The sequence below is a fragment of the Canis lupus genome, chromosome 10, assembly GCF_003254725.2.
Source record: "Canis lupus dingo isolate Sandy chromosome 10, ASM325472v2, whole genome shotgun sequence".
Classification (NCBI taxonomy): Eukaryota; Metazoa; Chordata; class Mammalia; order Carnivora; family Canidae; genus Canis; species Canis lupus.
The window spans coordinates 67,580,583-67,599,254 of NC_064252.1; the positions used below are offsets into that span (position 1 = coordinate 67,580,583).

An 18,672-nucleotide genomic window follows, 5' to 3' on the forward strand; every position below is an offset into this window, starting at 1 on the left:
CGCCGCCGGCACCCCCCGTCGCCCCGCCCCCTCGCCCGCACGCAGCCAATCAGCGGCCGCCCCTGTCGAGCGTCCCGTCGGTCAAAATGGCGGCGGCCGTTGGCGCCGAGTCCCGTGTGTAGCTCCGCCGCCTCGCTCCTCCCGTTGCAAAATGTGAACCGGAGAGGCGGCGGCTGGAGGGGGGCGGCAGGCAATGAGTCGGCGAAGGAAACATGGGGACAGCCTTGGCCTGAAGAACACGCCGCTCAAGGCGGCGGCGGCCGCGGCCGAGGAAGGCAGCTCGGTGGCCGAGCCGGGGAAGAGGCGGCTGAGGTCGGCAGAGCCGCGTCCCCGGCCCGCGCGGCAACGGGAGCAGCCTCCGGCGGCCGCTTCGTGCAGTAAAAGTAACCCCGAGGGTGAGACGTCGGCCCCGCGGCCTCCCCGCGCTCCCGGCGCCGCTCGCAGTGCGCAGACCCGGGGCGGGGGGCGAGGGGAGCCTCCGGAGGGAGCCGCCGCCGCGACCCCCAGGCTTGAGCCGCGCGGTGCGGCGCCGTGCACGGGGCCGGACGGGGGCGGGGGGCGGCGCACCCCAGCGGGACCCGCGCGCGCGGAGCTCGGCGGTGAGGAACTCACCGGAAGTCCCCGCGTCTGACGTCACCGCGCGGACGCCTGGGGTGGTGTCACCCCGAGGACGCCGTGGTGACGTCACCCCGAGGACGCCCCGTGTCACGTCACCCCAGGACGCCCGTGGTGACGTCACCCCGAGGAACGCCGGGGCCCCTGCCGAGCCCTTTCGTCCCAGGCAATCTTTGGCGTTCCGTCTTTTTTCTTTTTCCTTTTTTTTTTTTTTTTTTTTTGTAAGATTCTACTTATTTATTCATTAGAGACACAGAGACAGGCAGAGACACAGGCAGAGGGAGAAGCAGGCTCCACGCAGGGAGCCCGACGGGGGACTCGATCCCGGGACCCGGGGTCACGCCCTGGGTCGGAGGCAGGCGCCAACCCGATGAGCACCCCCCTGCCCGCCCGCCCTTGTTGTGTCTTTTGTAGGATCTTATGACACTGTGACCCCCGCCCCCCCAAAAGCGCTTCCTTTAAAGCGTGTTCTCAAAAACACGACCTACGTTCCCATCTGTTCAATGGGCTCACGCGCAAGGCAGTTCTGGAATGAACAAGACACCAGCGTTTGTGGGAATTTGAAAGTGGTGCTAAGAATTTCCCAGGAAATGGGAAATTAAATAATTTAAGCTGCTTTGCTTTTTTTTTTTTTTTTTTTTTGGAAGTAATTAGTGTAAGTCGGATAGAGGTGGTGATGAAAGGGGGCTAAACAGACTTCTAATGTAGTTTTCCGCCGGGAGCCTTTTGATGTTTGTAAGATGCCAGCCATAAATGACAGGCGGTTCCCAAAGCCGCCAGGTTCCGGTTGTAATGAACGGAACGCCTTGGCTTCTGGACGTTGGTAGGGCTACTTACTGGGTTATCCCAAGACACTTGCTGTTTACGATGTCAGATTTGTGAAGCATCACGAGGATTCTTAGGTGAAACCTTTCAGTCGTTAATATACTCCTGTCTGGGAGGAAATTATATAATTGGGCTATAAAAAAAAAATGGTCTAAAGGATATCTGACGTTGGGGTATTAGGAAGTAAAGTAACGCTTAACAACGCAACGATTGTTTTGTTTTTGTTTTTGTTTTTTTAATCTTATTTTATGTAGAAAGATATGAAACCCCAAAGAGAGTGCCGAGAATGGATTTACTGTCCTCTACCTTCAGTTCCCCTAATGATCCAGACGGACAGAATGATATCTTTTGGGATCAGAATTCTCCAATGACGAAACAGTTAGGTAATTTATTACTAATTAACATTTTCCATCTGGGTAAATATTTGGCAAGGGGGTGAGGATTTGACTCTAGGATTTCAGCAGGGTAATAACAGGACTTTCATACAACAGATGTCTTGAGAATCTTGGGTGATGGTTATGATAGGCCTGTGGTATCAGTGCACAGCGGGTCCAAGCCCGTGCCAATTAAAATTGTTTTCTAAGAAGTGACTGCTACTTTTAAAGACTAATCTTTTTGTTTCCCGCTTAGAGAAATGTCTTTGTTCTTTAGGTAAAGGAAGAAAAAAACAGATTTACACCGCAGATAGTGATGAGATCTCACATATCGTTAATCGTATTGCTCCTCAGGTAAATATCGCTAGTTTCCTACCTTGTTCTAAAACTGAAAACTATGCCACTAGGCCCACGTGTAGTTCGCTTGGATGAGAAATGCTTCGTCTTTTACGATTCTCTTTTCTGAAAACAGAGCAGCAAAGGTTCTACCCTTTGTACTACTGGAATGTACGTCTTGAAAAAAGGGACATGATGTATAATTGGCAATATATATTTTCCTAAGTATGTGTCTTTTGTTAATTTTTTTTTTAGAGTAGTGATTTTCGACTAGAAGTTTGTGCTAATTTTGTTCTTAATGTTGTTTGACAATATATGGCATCATTTTTACAGTTACTAGAATAATACAGTCAGACATTAAAATTTAAGCTTTTTAAAGTTATTTGTGATTGGTATTTGCTGTCTATAGCACACTCTTTCCCAATTGAAATTGTTCTTAATACTTGAGAAATGCTCATAAAAGTGGAAAGAACACTGGATCGAAGTTAGTTCTGTCTACTTCCTGTACTGGGTGACCATAAGCAAGTCACTTAAACTCTCAGAACTTTAGTTCATTCAGCCATAAACTAGAATTATTACTTGGCTTGCTCTCTCCATTGGACTATTATGAGGATTAAATTAGATAAAAATTCTTGATAAACATAGAGCACTATAAATGTGAGGTTATTTTAAAGTTCATTATGATAGCTAAATTATTTGCTGTCATAGAACATTCTCAAAAGTTCCTTTTTCTTTATTTCAGTTCCTCTACTGCTTGAATGAAATAGGAATATAAATGTAATGCAGCTTCTGTTCTGAACCTCTTTACTGTCCTCTCTTTTTTCTTATTTAACAATATTTAAATTCAGAAAACATCTTATTTTTGCTCATTGTCCTCTCTGTAGGAAATATGGGATTTTTTCCTTGACATACCCTTGGAGAGTGACTACATAATGTTCACCATAAACAATAGATGGCATTGTCCCAAACTGTGGTTATAAGGAATTACCATCATCCAGGTGGAGGAGACAGGAAATAAAGTCTTTCTTAGTGGCTATAAAATATCCAAAATTACAATTAGCACAGTCAAAACAACTCTGTTGCTACTAGCTCTACATTCCATGTTTGGCATGTCATAGAAACTCATTTTACATACAGTTCATTAGTTAAATAGCTTTTATGCCATAATACTATTTACTTCATAAGTTAACAATAGATCTTCATTAATTGTGGGTTTCACATGAAAGAAGCATAATAAAATGTGTTTGGACTGGCCAGCTTAAATAGTGATAAAAAGATAGTTGAGTAAATTACTGGACCCTTTACCAAGTGGGCTGGAAATAATAGCTCACATAAAGAAATGGCAACAATATGCAAGTGGTAACTTGTGTATAAGAAAAAAATACAGTGAAATTAGTTGCTTTTAAATGTTACTCTTTTCAACTAAGCACTTTTAAAGCATATAAATCTTTGGTAGTATCAAGGTCTTTTTAAAAGATTGTCATGTTCTCAGAATGACATATTCATGTTTTTTATTTTTAGGTGAGTTAACCCCTTCAAATAGTTATTTAAGTCACCTTGGTATTTACAGAGACGGCTTTTTTTTTTTTTTTTTTTTAATGCACTTCTATTTTCACTGGACAGTTTCACTTTCTTGAGGGATGCTTTTTATAATAGTTTGAGGATGTGTAGTTTTTTTCATCATTTTTATACAACTCTACACCAAATACTCTTTAGGATTAAATAATGTATTCAAATGCCTTATATAGCACCTGGATTATAGTTAGAAATCAATAAATTATGCAGTTATTATTAGAGATATTTTAAAAATACAACAAATAGTATAAAAACATACAAAGGGCTCTTGTGTATATAAGTCGGACATAAAAAGTTGTCATACTGTTCTCTAAAAATTGAATACATTTAAAAATAATAAATGGACAAAAGGTGCATTATTAAGTCATTGAGTATTTTCTCTAAATTCAAGGTTGTTGAAACAAAAGTGAAAATATATATTGAGTCTGAAAGTAAAATGATTGATTTACTGCAGTATTTCGTGGAGCTAAAAATCTAGGTTTAACTGAGGTCAAAGAAAACTGCTTATTGATTGAGGAAGTTAAAGTATCAAATTATAGGGACATTTTCACCTAAATCTAGTAAATAAATATAAACTGATATCTTTTTCATGCCTAGCATTTTGCTAGATGCTGATCATAAGATCAGTCTATGCTTTCAAGTATTCTATAATCTAGTAATACAATTATTTTTAGCTTATGTGACATGTTCATTCTATGTACTATGTTCATTCTAAGTACAAAAATAGAGTAGAAAATGGTTAACCCATTTGATTTGTTGATTTGGTTTATAACTAATGAGTAAACTCATTTTCTAATTTTTTTGCATGACTGAAAGGAGTAGCAAAAACATTGAGGATTAAAATGGCCCTTTCCTATCCTTTATAGTGGTTAAAGTTCTTTTTCTGCTTTCTCTCCTTATTTTTGTCCTTTATGCCTGCCTTATTCTTAGCATCAGTTTTAACATCGCACTTAACTAAATCAGTCCTGAGCTTAATTCTGTGTTCTCAACTCAGGTCAACATGGATTGTCCAACTTTAGATAAAGATTATAAGGGGGTAGGGAAGATTTGAAGAACCAGATGATGAGGAAAGAATTCCACATGTATTTCTATCCTTAATAAGTCAGTCAGTCTTCTCTTGAAAAAAAAAAAAAAAAAAACTGCTTTTATTGTTGAATATGCATTTGTTAATTAAATTCTTAAAACTTAATTTTGAAAATAAGGAATCATTGGTTCTGATGTTTTCATTTCCTGAAACATAAATGGATCACTTCTTAACAGCATGTCACTGCCATCCTTCAACTTCTCATTGTTCTGAAATTTGTTTAGTAACTATCACCTTACCAGATTTTAGTGCTTTAGGAAAATAATTCAATGTAGTTAGTTTTCTTTTTTCTTTCTTTTTTTTTATTTTCTTTCTCTCTCTCTCTTTCTTCCTTTGTTTTGGGGGGTATGTACATGTTTTGTTTTGTTTTTTTCCCTTCTGCCAAAGGATGAAAAACCATCAACAAACTCCATGCTAGGCGTCTGGATTGGTGAGACTGCTATTCCTTGTACCCCAAGTGTAGCAAAAGGAAAATCAAGAGCAAAAATCAGCTGCACAAAGTAAGTTCAAACTTCAGCTTTTCTGACATTCAGTGGAGGAAATATTTTTAATAATATTTTGTTTTGGTTTTGTATATATATCAAAATGGTTATAAATTTTTTTTTAGTTTTGACATGAAAATTTTAGACTTAGAATAATTGTAAATGTTAAAATTTTGTTTTAGTATATTTAAAAAAAGGTTAATAAATGAATATTTATAGTGACTCAGAAGTTTTCATAGTTAAAATTTCTAAAATGTTTTATCAATAGGTTAAAAACACAAAATCGAGAGGAAGAACTTATGAAATTGGCTAAACAATTTGATAAAAATATGGAAGAACTAGATGTGATTCAAGAGCAAAACAAGAGAAATCATGATTTTATCCAGACAATTTCAGAAGCAGAGACTTTAAACAATTATATAGATAATGTACAGATGCAGTTATTACATGATACAGTTCCTGAAATAGATAATGCCATAATAAAGAAACCAGGAAAAGAAAACACCCAAATATCTGTGGTAAATGATCAAAATAGCAGTCAAAAGCCATTTGATCAAAATGCTGAAGCAGCTTTTAATGCCATTTTTGATGGCTCTACTCAGAAATATAGTGGACAGTTCAGCCAAGATCTGTCCGATGCTTTTTTGAACACGAATAATACTACCTTTGGAAAGAAAAGTGCTTTGAAAGAGGAGAAAATCATTATTAATGAAACTCCGGTCACTGAAAACCTGACAGATAAAACCCCAGGATCACTTTTTTGTCAAGAAGATGCTCCTGGAATGACAAAATCATGTGTGACTTCTTATACTGAGAAGCCAGAAGCTTTTAATAAACACCTTGATGCATTTACTACCAGTGATTTTGAGGATGATTGGGAAAACTTACTAAGTAATGAACCTTTTGTTACACAAAATGGCAAAATGTGTGAACTTTTCCCTGCTCCTAAAACATCTGAAAATCCTGATCAAAAGGGAATTTATAATTTTAACACCAAAAATGATAAAAATAAGTCAAGAATGAATACAAGTCTAGATGCCAGGTTAGGGGATTCAAAAATTTTACAAGATCTCCCTTCAAAGACACATAATGAAGAATCCATAGATTCTGGAAAAGACAGGTTTTCACTAAATCTAAATGATAAACCAAACAAATTATCATCCACTGGAAATAAAATTAAATTTGAGAAATCTTTCAATAAAACTGTTGTTCAAGACAAAATTCAAGACTGTGCAGTTGCATCTAATCTGACAAAACTAAAAGAAGATACACACACTAAATTTACTTGTAATGCAAATATTTCTGAAAAGTCCACTTTGAACACAGGATATTCTAATGAACGAAAAAATAAGTCCGTTTACAATCAGTCTAGTAAAGCACCTGCTAATATAGATCCTTTTGGTTCTGCAGCTTTGGGCAATGAAACCAGTGTTTATAATCCAAATCAGACTAATGCATCAAAGTTAGGTTCTTTCTTTGATGACTGGAATGATCCGTCATTTGCCAATGAAATTGTTAAAGCATGTCATCAACTAGAGAATACCTGGGAAGCAGATGATGTAGATGATGATTTATTATACCAAGCATGTGATGATATTGAAAGACTAACTCAGCAACAAGATATTAGAAAAGACAGCAAGATATCAGAAAGTAAACTTGAGATCAATTATAGTTCCAGACACGGAGCCAAAAACATGTTTACTACATCTAAACAAGAAAGTCAGTTGGTGCAATCAAAGCATTTGAATCCGAGCAGCATTTCAGGGCACACCTCTTTCACAAATAGCTCACAATTAAATAAACCAGTGAAGCTGGAAAAAGAAATTTGTGGAAATTCTCCAAGCTTTTTAGGTGCCACAACTAATTTGACAATATACTCTCAGAACTCAAATTGTCAGATCAAAAATCTACATTATCCTCGGAACAACAGTGATGTTCCAATACAAGTGAACAGCACCGAATCGCTTCTTACCAAAAGTTCAAGTTTGAATGTGAATTCAAATCCTTGGAATACAGAAACCACTACTTACAAAAAAAAATTAAGTACTCAGCATCTATCCCATAGGAGCACAACAGATGGAGCTCAGAGTGACCTTAACAGACCAGTTATATTTCCTAAGTATACATTTATAAAGATGAAAAATTCTCACATTCTTTCCCAGTTTAATCAAAATTGTATGCCAGGAAATATTTCTGATACCAAAATTACACAGAGTTTAGAGAAAAATAAGACTCCTATCAACCCGTTTTGTGGGAAGACTAATCAACAGCAGTCTGTGGTGAAGCATTCTGAATCTTTGAAACAGCCTTCAAAAGGTATGTATAAAATAGTTTTCCTTGGAAGTTATCCCCTGGGAAAGTAGCTAAACCAGTTATTTCTATTGAATTTGTGTAATATCTAAAATGCAAAAAACTGTGATATTTACCAGAATTCTTAAAATGACTCTTAAAATACAAAGGGTGGGTGAATTATGTTTTCAAAAGACTGCATCAGATTCTTTCCCAGCTTTTAATACAGCAACTAGCATATAGTAGGTAATAAATACTTGTTGAATATTTTCTGAATTATTTCCTAGAAAATTGTACTTTTAGATATATTGCTCTAAGACTGTGTTTACTGAATACTCTTTTAAAACTTGAATAATCTTATTCCTGTGTTTAACAGGACATTGAGGTGAATATTTGAAAATTCAGAGCATTCTAATTAAACACATTTGCTACATAATATATGATATAAAACTCAGTTGTGATAGAATTGTAATTTACTTACTCAGTACAACCTGTCATCTTTGGTTCTTCTGATTCCTTTCCCACAATTTTATCAAGTTCCATTGTTTCAGCCTCAAAAAAAAAAAAAAAAAAATCTCAAAATTGTCCTTTTTTCTCACTCTTAACTGCTAACCAGCCTTAGGCCAGCCAACATTTTTTGACAAGATTGTAGTTCTTTTATCTGTCCTTTTTCAATTCTAGTCTCCAAACAGTAGAATAATCTTCTAAAAACAAATAGGCAAAGATGGCATCCCTGTGCTTAACCACAGCCTTCATTGTTGGCCCATCATTTTTCAAATAAAATTCCAATTTACCCTCATCTACAAGGCCCTGGATTATCACTTCCTATCCTGCCTTTCTTCTTTTTTCTGTCACCTGGTAAGCTTCAACTACACCAGCTGTCTTTCAGTTCCTTAAACAGAATAGTTTCCTAGTTCAGTAGTTCTGACCATGTTATTCTCCGCCCTGCCCCCCATTCCATCTTTTGCTTTTTTATCCTCAGGTCTCAGTTTAAGTATGACCTCCTCACAGAGACCCTTCCCTGCAGTCTATAAATATAAATAGGTCTTTTCTTTGTTATTTTCCATCATCTCTTTTATTTCCTTCATTTCTTTCATCACAGTTTGCAAGTAAGTACTGATTATTGTCTGTCCTGTGTGTAAATACCTAGGCCTACCACAGCATCTGCCACTTAGAGGATGCTTAGTAAGTATTTTAATAAATATCATATGATATGAAGAATCTGTTATTCACTGATACTGTGATGTTTTTAAAAGGGACTGTGTCTGGCATAACTACTTGTACATCTTAATGTCCAGCTCTTTCTCACAGCCTCATGTTTTTACAGATGCCTTTTCCTTCCTTTGCTACAAGGATAGTGCCCCAACATGCATACCCCAGATCTGATCGCCCATTTTCCATTTGTCCTTAAAACACAGTACGTTTCTATCCACGTAGATAATTTAGGTTCACATTTTCTGGGTTTTTCCAATACCCAGTGTTAACTTCTGTTAAGCATTTACTGTGCTAGCTTGTAATTATTGATTTTCTTCATCAGTCTTCCTCACTTGGGGCTAACATTAGGATTCTTATCTATTATGTAGATCAATGCTAATAAGGTGAGGGAGTTTTTAGCTTCTTTTAACATTAGATCATTGTTTTCTGTTTAGATTCTAGGTGATGCTTTTTTTGGCATTACTGCTACAACTTTCCTATTAAATGATCCCACCCTTTATGTAGTTTTTTTTAACTTGTAATAGTAATATGCTGGTTGTTTAAAAAGAAAGAAAACAAAATTAATTTTAAGTAAAAAAAAAAAATACATTTTCTACTTTCTATTTTCTCGCAGTCATATCTCAGGGAAATCACAGTTAACAGTTTGGAATACATCATGTAGAATTTTCTGTGCAAATAAAAACGTGTGCTTGTGCGTATTTACACCTGGGTGCATAACATTTATGTAATAAGATGGAATCATGTACTATGTACCTACTATTTGGCACCTTGGTCTTGCCTTCATTTAATACAGCTATCTTTTCCTGTTACAGTTTTGTTTCAGTCCTTTTAATGACTACATAGTATGTCGTTATACTGATATACCGCGATTTATTTAACTGTTTCTCTCTTGATGGAAAGTCCAGTTTGGTTGCATTTTTTGCATTATAAACAATCCTCCCGTGAATATACTTCTACGTTAATTTCTCCATGCTCGTGTGATTTTATCTGTTAATTATTGAAAAATTAATGTAAGAGAATGGTTTGAATTTGATGGTGAATATTTCTCTACATTATAGCCTAGATATTGTCAAACTCTAAAAATTGTAGTCAACCCATAATAATTTTAAATACTTAAGTTTATATTTAAATAAGTATAAATAATTGGACCTACTCTCAACATGAATTTATTTTCATATAACTATGTTAAAGACTATAATACTGTTAAAGACTATAATACTCTGGAATATTTGAGTTTTCCCAAAACTACTATCTACCATCCTGTCTGCATTTTTTATGGGTGGATAATCTTTCAGTTTATCTTACCAATTTTTTTAAGTTTACTGATAGTACATAGGTAATCTCCTATTTAACATTAACTTTCTTGGTATTTTCTATGGTTTCTACTTTTTTACTTTGTTATGTAGATGTAACAAGCTGCTCTCCTGAGAATATCTCTGACCTAAAAGCCCAATTAACTAATTAACTCATTGCTTTAAGGCAGGGTTTGGCAAACCATGGCCTATCCAGATCCAGCCCATAGCCTGTTTTTATACAGCTAGCATGCTTAGGTGGTTTTCACATTTTAAATATTTGAAAAAATTAGGAAAAGAGTATTATTTCATGACTTTTGAAAATTACATGGCATTCAGATTTCATTGTCATAAAGGTTTATTTGAAAACCATCACATCATTTGTATTGTCTGTGGCTGGCTGTTTTCATGCTACTGTAACAGCTTAACAGTTGCAACAAGAAACCATATGACTTTCAAAGGTTAATATATTTACTTTCTGGCTCTTTACAAAATTTTTTTTCTGACTTCTGCTTTAGGATAAAGATTAAGAAGAGCCACTGTTTCTTTGTACATTTGCAATAGTTTGAGACTTCGCCTTGTATTTTTTATTGAAGATTGAGTTAAAGAAAAGGCTGCTGGGAAAAATGGATGATTCTCTAAATCAGATTTTCATGGTGTGACTTTATTTACATCATTTTAAATTATTTTCCAAGAATATCACCAAGCCAATTAATTTTAGGGAGCTATGTTCTTATCTTCTATCATGGATTATTAACTTGTTTTCCTTCCAAACTTATGGTCATTTGAATGCAACTGTGTATGTGTATATTCTGAGTTTATATGTCTCAGCCTCAAGACTAAAATATTAGACAATTAGTCAAGCTAATTATAAAGTATCTTGTAGCATCTTTCTGTAAGGAAAAATAGCTACAAATCTGTGAGATAATTAGTTTAGGAAATAAATAAGGCATCAGTAATCTGGGGAGTTTATCTGAAATATTTATCTTTTACCCTGAACACCCTCTCCCATTTCCAATTATACCAAGAAAGGAAGGGGAGGCAGATAATTTATTTTGGACAAATAATCTCCCTTAGTTTCACAAGAGATATATAACAAAGTCTGAACCTTTGTCTAGATTTTAGTGTAAATATTTCTCTGCCAACAATACTACAGATTCTTATTCTTTGAGAGGCTGATTTTACAGCAACATTTTTACCAATACAAGGTCATGTGAATATGAGTTAGAGTGATGGTCTTAATTTTAAAACATCCTTTAAGTGAGAAAACACGTTTGCTAATTTTAAAGTTTGATTCTTATTAGCATTGTATAGATAATCTAATATTTTAGCTCAAAGTGACTAAACTGTGGAATTAAATTCATTTTATTAGAACTCAGTATTTTGGCAGGGATAGAATTGGATGTGTTATTAAAATCAAACTTAATTAGTTTCATTCATTTAAGACATATTTTGTATAGTATATTTACCTGAAGTATACACTAAAATATGCTGCATAGAATATGTCAGAATGCTTCACATTTCTATAAGCTAAAAAGACATTCAAATTGAAGATTTTATTCAGATATTCTGCTTTTTGACATAAGTTTCTAATATTTATATAAAATGTATCTTCCAAATAAAAATATCTGAAGTGAATTATATGGTTATTGACATGATGGATTTCACTCTAAAGCATTTTTCCTGAATGGCTAAAATGAAAATCTTGGAGCTCTTTAAAGGAAAAAATGTTAGTTGAATATTAGTATAGTTTATCTTATAGAAAAAATAAACTCGTTGAGGTATTGGTATCTAATTCATAATCTTTTGACTGCTTTTCTATTAAATTTTATATAACATTTTAAATCCCAGTTTTTAAAAGATACTCATTTGTTGATTATATAAGTTAGATGTCCTTATTCAAAAGAATTATGTGTTAGGAAGTTAAAATGTACAGTTTTAATCAAATGAATTTTATCACATTATGAAAAGGTATATAAAATAGGGACAGATTGATCAGTGCTTGATTTTTCTTTTGGCCTAGGGCACTGTATCTGTACAAGACCTCATATTTAGTAGTTTATGTGATTTAATAGTTAATACCAATGTAGCAAATCTGGGTAACAAAGTAAAAACTCATATTCAAGATGACTTTTGTAGTCTAAAAAGAATAATATCTATATTTTGTTTAATTTTTAGAGGAAGAAGAGAAAAATAAAAAGTATTCTCCTGAAGAAATTCAAAGAAAAAGACAAGAAGCCCTGTTTCGAAGGATGGCCAAAGCACAGGCATCATCAGTAAAAGCAGCTCCCACTTAACTTGATTTCTTCTATGAAATATTAGTTGGAAGACTTCACAAAGACACTTAATAGCTATCTATGATAGGAAATATTTTTTTTTTTTTGGTTTCTCTATGAGAAATTTAATGCTGACTTATAAAGCATGGACTTCTTTTTATTTGTAATGGACTTCTATTTTATTTAATAAATCAATGTTTGCAATGGTCAATGAAACCTTGCCTTGGAGAGGTATGTGAAAGTAATTGCACATAAGTTTTGGAAATTCAGGAAAGTTAACAATTACGTTGCAGAATTATAAAGAACAAAGTAGCTATATTTTTAAGTATTGTGGGTCATCCAAAAATAGGTAATCTTCTAATTTTTTTATCGTAGTAACTTCTTAACACAAAGCTTCAACTCACTAAGTAAATAAGTCTATTTTTTTATAGTTTTACTTTCAATAACTGTTTCTAAGTTTATACATATCTGAATTCTAAAAATACTTCCCTATTCTTAGGAATGTTTGGTGGGAAATAAAGGACTTCAATTTATTTATAAGGAAATTACTATTTTCAATTCCTAATCTGAAGTAGATTTTAATTATAGTTTTCTAAAACATGCATTTTGAAAATTCTCCACTGTTTTTAGGGAAAATGCTGATTTAAGAAGTTTAGAAAAAGGGAAGTAGACCGGCTATATAAGTAATATAATATTATTAACATTGAGAACTGTCAGAATCTTTTTAAGGTGTCATCTGTTCCAACTTCTTTATTGTATGGGTAAGAAATGAATACTGTTATTCTAAAGTCACAAGGCAAGTTAAAGCTGCTGGGATTAGAATGATTGCTTTCATTCTAATGAACACCTAGACAATTATACCATTTTCTTCAGAGTATTAATTAGTATATAAAATAGCTTGTTTATAGAAGCATTAATTATTTCATAGTATAAAACTAAAAATAGTAACTCAAAGTACGTTAAGGACTGTCTAATAAATAATGCTCAGTTTCTTTTTTTTTTCATTGTTTCTTGTATTAAAGAATTCATCATTCCAGGATATAAAAATGAGAGTCATTCTCTTTTTTAGTTTTCCTGTAACTATTTAATTTTTCCTTAATCAATTTTCTGACTTTACTAATTTATCTCTATTGCTCTATTTTTTTTTTATTTTTTAATTTTTTATTTTATGATAGTCACACATTGAGAGAGAGAGAGGCAGAGACATAGGCAGAGGGAGAAGCAGGCTTCATGCACCAGGAGCCCGATGTGGGATTCGATCCTGGGTCTCCAGGATCGCGCCCTGGGCCAAAGGCAGGCGCCAAACTGCTGTGCCTCCCAGGGATCCCTATTTTTTTCTTTTTTATTCAGAAATAACTAAGCCAGAAAATCTCAGTAGAGGTCATAAGGACAGTAAGGTTGCTCTGTTTATCCTAAATCACTTTAGGACCTGATGAAAGTTATAGATGTGAAACACCTATTAGTGCATTCACCCCTATTCAGGTGTCTTAGAGCAATGATAATACCAAAATAATTAAATGTATTTTAAGATATGACTATATAGAGCTATATCACTCTGAAAATTGTGTTTTCATGTATTTAGTGGAGTAACACTGTAACACCTTTTTCCTTTAGCTTTTATTAGAAACAGTCAGGATTTGTGGCCCTCCAGTGAACACAGATGGCTGTATAGATAGTTTCTCTAGGTTGGCTCTTTCCAATCTCTAGGAAATGTGTCCACACAGAAGAAGGCACAGTTGGTAGTCCTGGCAGCTCTTTTCCAGCTCAAGCTTGGCTGCTGTTTATGCATCTTAGGCTGGTCATGGAAGAACTTGACATTAATAATGCCATGATTACAGGAAAGTCTACTGCAGAGACTTTGCTTATTACACACACAGTCAGTCATATGTAGGCATGGACCATATCTTGGGTACAGTGTTTATATCATACTCTATTATCACTAACTTTTACATTCCTGAGAACAGAGGCACCTTACTCATCTCTATCTACTCAATACTGATATCCAGTGGTTACTTAAGTATTTATGAATTTGGATAAATTCTGATGGCAGAGTTCTGGCTCCAACTCAAAGCAATTTGATTCTTGATTCCCTGAGCTATTCAGGATTAGAAGATGTTTTGAGGATCAATTTAAATGTGGCCTAACTGATTAGTGTAAGTGATAATTTATCTAAAGTCTAACCATGATCTTCAATTCTTCCCAGTGATGATCAGAATCACTTATGAGACTCAAAAACAAAACAATAAATTGTGTTGTTGTACCTTCTTTAGATTTTATAGATGAATACATCTAGGGGTCGATTTCAGATATGTGTGCTTTTAAAGTTCATTGGCTAATAGCCAACAGGATTGAAAAGAAACTGTAATTGCTAAACTTATATAAGTTGCTAAATGTTTTCTTTACCATGCATGATTTTAAGAAATTCCCGTAACTAATTTTCTTCTCAAAACAACTATGTAAATAACACTTCTTACCACCTTTTTACAAAAAAAGAAGCTGAAGTAAGCATATTAAGTGATGTTCTCAAGGTCACACAGTTAGAAAGTAGTTGGAGCTAGAGTTCGAACCCAAGCAGTGTAATTTCAAATATCATGATCTTTTTTTTTTTTTTTTCAAATATCATGATCTTAATTGTTGGCCATACTGTCATTCTTGGAAACTATTCATAAGAACCATTTGTCTATGGAAATTGTATGTACAGGAAGGAACTGTAACATTTTGGGCAAGTGTGCCAGAAGACTCACTAGAATTCTATAGCTTGACTGTACAGCTCAGGAGAATTATTTTCCAGTCGCAGTTGCTACTTACAGATGACTCCTACTTTATGTGTACATGAGCAGGTGGGTATGTACTGATTAGGTGAATCCACAGAAAGATCACCTTTTTCATTCAACCACTAGAGTAGAGAAATACATAAAATGTATAGCTATTTAAAATGTCTTCATTTTACTTCGCTATTTTAGTAACTTCTGGGTGTTCCGGTTTTAAATCTATTAGGGAAAGCTTAATTGCCTAGGCTAAGATGAAATGGCATACCTCAAGCTGCTAGTAAAACTCTGATCCAAGTAATAAAATTAATGTTTCTGGTTAGATTCACACTATATGGAAGACTGGTATTCTGCATTTAATTTGTTACAATATGTTATTGTTAAGTCCAAGCTCACACAGATTGTAATTGGGAAAAGGAAAAGTATTTTAATAGTGTTTTCAGATAATTATATTCTCTGATACTACACAAAAACTCAAGAAGTGGTAGTTTCTTAAAAGACAGCTCTAACTTCTGTTTTGAGCTAAGGCGGAATCATAAGGACTGCATATACTCTTCTTGCTTAAAGAATCAAAGAACAAACTACCTGGAAAAGTAGATTTCAAGACAACCCGAGAATGAGAAAAGCAGATGGAGCACTATGATTTTCCCGGCTTCCTGCCTTGAGGGAGTTTCCAGACCATGATGCAAGGCAGCAGAATTGAGGAAGAACCTAGTAGAGACTGTGAGTGAGAAAATGAAGCTGAAGAGTCTAGGGAGACAGTTAGCCAGAGTTCACAGCACAGATTACCTATGAGAAGACTGAATCAGAGATCTGCAGATGATCCCCCTTGAGAATTAAAGTCAGTACTGATCAGCACTTATGGAGGCTGGAGAAAGAGACATCGGAAAGGATGAGGGAACAAACATTGAGTGGTGCTCACAAGGGTCTAGTAACAATGCCAGTTCTCACCAACCAAGGTCACTGGGTAGTAACTTGTCTGAGTGGTAGGGAACAATTTGCCCTAGGTCGTACTGCCCTGGGCCCACCCCCAACAAATAAACGCAAGGTCATAAAGGACCAAACCATTCCCACATAACTGTGTCCTAGGGCAAAGTATAAAAATATTTAAAGAAAAAAATGCCCAGCAGTTATGAGCTAAAATTAACAATGACTGTCTAATTAAAGATCACTAGGCATGCAAAGAAGCAAAAGCACAACCCATAATGAGAATCAATTGAAGTGAACCTGGATCTGATGTAGATGTTAAAATTAACAGATGAGGATGTTAAAACAGTCACAGGTATTACATGTGTTCAAAAAGTTAAGTAGAAACATGGAGGATATTAAGACTAAATTCAGACTTTTAGAGATGAAAGCTACAATATCTGAGATGAAAACACTACGTAGGATTAATGGCAACTTATTGCAGAAGATTAATTAGCTTGACATATCAATAGGAATTATTCAAAATGAAAAAAAAGTTAATGAACTGTGAGTTGTAGAACAACTTCAAGTAGCGTAGTGTATGGCTAATTAGAATCTGAAGGAGGAAGTAGGAGGAGAATATACAAGATGTTTGAATAAAATAATGACCTAACAATTTTCAGATTTTATGGAAAGTATTAATCTGCAAATCCAAGAAATTCAATGAACTTGAAGCACAAGGAATATTAAACTACAAAGCCACATCATAACCTGTATAAAATAAAAGCAATAAAGATAAAAACAAAGGAACAAAAATGAATATAACATAAGAATTTTCATCAGGAAATCTGAGAAGACAGTGGAGAAATATCTTTAAAGCACTGAAAGGAAAAACCTGCCTACCTAGAATTCTATACCCAGCAAAATGTCCTTCAAAGGCAAAAATGAGATAAAGATTTCTATAGATATATAGATCTATACGATTTGAAAGAATTACTGTCATGAGAAGAAATATTAAAGGATGTCTTTTTAAGATTTTGTTTATTCATTAGAGATACAGGGAGAGAAGCGGAGGCACAGACAGAGGGAGAAGCAGGCTCCTCACAGGGAGCCTGATGCGGGACTTGATCCCTGGACCCAGGATCATGCCCTGAGCCGAAGGCAGATGTTCAACCACTGAGCCACCCAGGTGTCTCTAAAGGATGTCTTTTATTCAAGCTGACAGAAAATGATATTAGATGAAAATGTGGGTTTACATGAGGGAATGATGAACACTAGAAATGATGAACATATAGGGTGATAATGTAAGATTTTTTAAATTATTTAAATGTTTTACAAGATAATTGCTCATACAAAAATAATGTGCAGTTTAGAACACAAAAGTTAAATATATGACAATAGCATAAAGTCTAGTAGGCAAAAAAAAAAAGTCTTAGCACATTTTGACATGCATGGGTTTCAGTTACATAACACCAGTCCCCCAACAATATAGTTCAAATTCTGTTAACACAGTATATTAACTGTGAGTACTTGCATAAAGTACAAACTTTATAGCTAACTCAGTCCACCAATAACTACCCAAATAACAGATGTAGATTCTGACACATGACCAATCATTGTCACAACTGCCCAGTTGACATCATTCCCAGATCAGAGCTAAGGATTTGGGAGTCCAGTTTTTTATCCTGAGCTATAGCCAGTTTTAAGATCAGTTCTGGCTGACTCCATATCTCACGATCTTTCTGCAATGATAATTATGTTCTACTCTTTGGATGGTAACTATTATTCTCGTGGAACCCAACACAGGGCTTGAACTCACCACCCTGATACTGAGACCTAAGCCAAGACCAAGAGTCAGGTGCTTTAACCGACAGCCACCCAGGCACCCCACCATTATTTTAAAATTTATCCATTCTTTTGCTGGTTTATGGTGTTTTATAGGGCTTCTTGGTTTTGTTTCCTTCTGTTTTTAATACAATTGGACTTAACACTAAATGAAAGAAAATTTTAAATGTTTAATAGAAAACATTCCCTTCTTTCGTATGAAGGATTTAGTAGTATATTCTAAATGCAAATACAGACAATGTCGTTTAAGTGCTGAAGATCTCCTGTTCCATTTAAAACTCCTAGTCTGTGAGTACTCTGTAAGGCAGAATGAAACAGATGGAGAAAACTCCTTGACACTATTTAGTAACCTCAGATTTCTTTATGGTTTAGTGCAGTTTCAGCTGTGCATCTCCCAAAAGACATGCGAGAAATAGAAAAGGCTAAGGGAGGAACAATGAAAATGAGCTTTAAAATAAGGGGTATTTTCACATGACCACATTTAAGAATATTTTAAAATAAAATTTAGTCTTAAAAACACCAACTAATTACTTGCCTGACTGCCTAGCATTGTAACTGTTCGATTTTTTTAAGCAGTATTTAAAATAATTGCCAAGAAAAAGATATGAGGCAGCTAGTAAAATAGGTGAAATATTTGAGTAAAGTATATTACATATAGAGAAAAAATATACATTTGAAATGTGCATTTTATAGCTTTAAGATATGAAACAAGCACATCATTATCTTTACATCCTGGTACACCAGAAGGAAAATTTAAGCCGTAGGGACAACTGTGCTTTAAACTCTTGGA

At 35.1% G+C, this 18,672-nt stretch overlaps 1 protein-coding gene and 1 long non-coding RNA gene across 5 annotated transcripts in view; one reads left to right on the top strand and one right to left on the bottom strand.

The window, feature by feature from the left end:
* LOC112673888 (uncharacterized) overlaps positions 1 to 18,672 on the bottom strand; it is a 76,752-nt gene that overhangs the window by 50,883 nt on the left and 7,197 nt on the right. Inside the window, exon 3 of one of the 2 annotated variants that reach the window (XR_004803443.2) lies at positions 8,062 to 8,132. This is a non-coding gene — a long non-coding RNA (uncharacterized LOC112673888). Of the gene's footprint in view, positions 1 to 612; positions 906 to 8,061; positions 8,133 to 18,672 lie in introns of those variants that run through there. The other variant, XR_003145098.3, reaches the window with a different exon arrangement.
* Positions 49 to 12,579, top strand: ETAA1 (ETAA1 activator of ATR kinase). 3 transcript variants are annotated; one of them, XR_003145095.3, is made up of 7 exons: positions 51 to 395; positions 1,695 to 1,823; positions 2,092 to 2,168; positions 5,197 to 5,309; positions 5,560 to 7,607; positions 10,606 to 10,743; positions 12,266 to 12,403. XR_003145095.3 is itself a non-coding variant. In XM_025469911.3 (6 exons), the coding sequence occupies exons 1-6, from the start codon at positions 194 to 196 to the stop codon at positions 12,382 to 12,384; spliced, it is 2,688 nt and encodes an 895-aa protein (XP_025325696.1). In that variant the 5' UTR covers positions 49 to 193; the 3' UTR covers positions 12,385 to 12,579. The 3 variants fall into 3 exon arrangements, 2 of the variants coding, with proteins under 2 accessions (XP_025325696.1, XP_025325722.1); XM_025469911.3 differs by lacking the exon at positions 10,606 to 10,743 and having other exon boundaries at positions 49 to 395; positions 12,266 to 12,579; XM_025469937.3 differs by lacking the exons at positions 51 to 395; positions 10,606 to 10,743 and having other exon boundaries at positions 1,695 to 1,818; positions 12,266 to 12,579.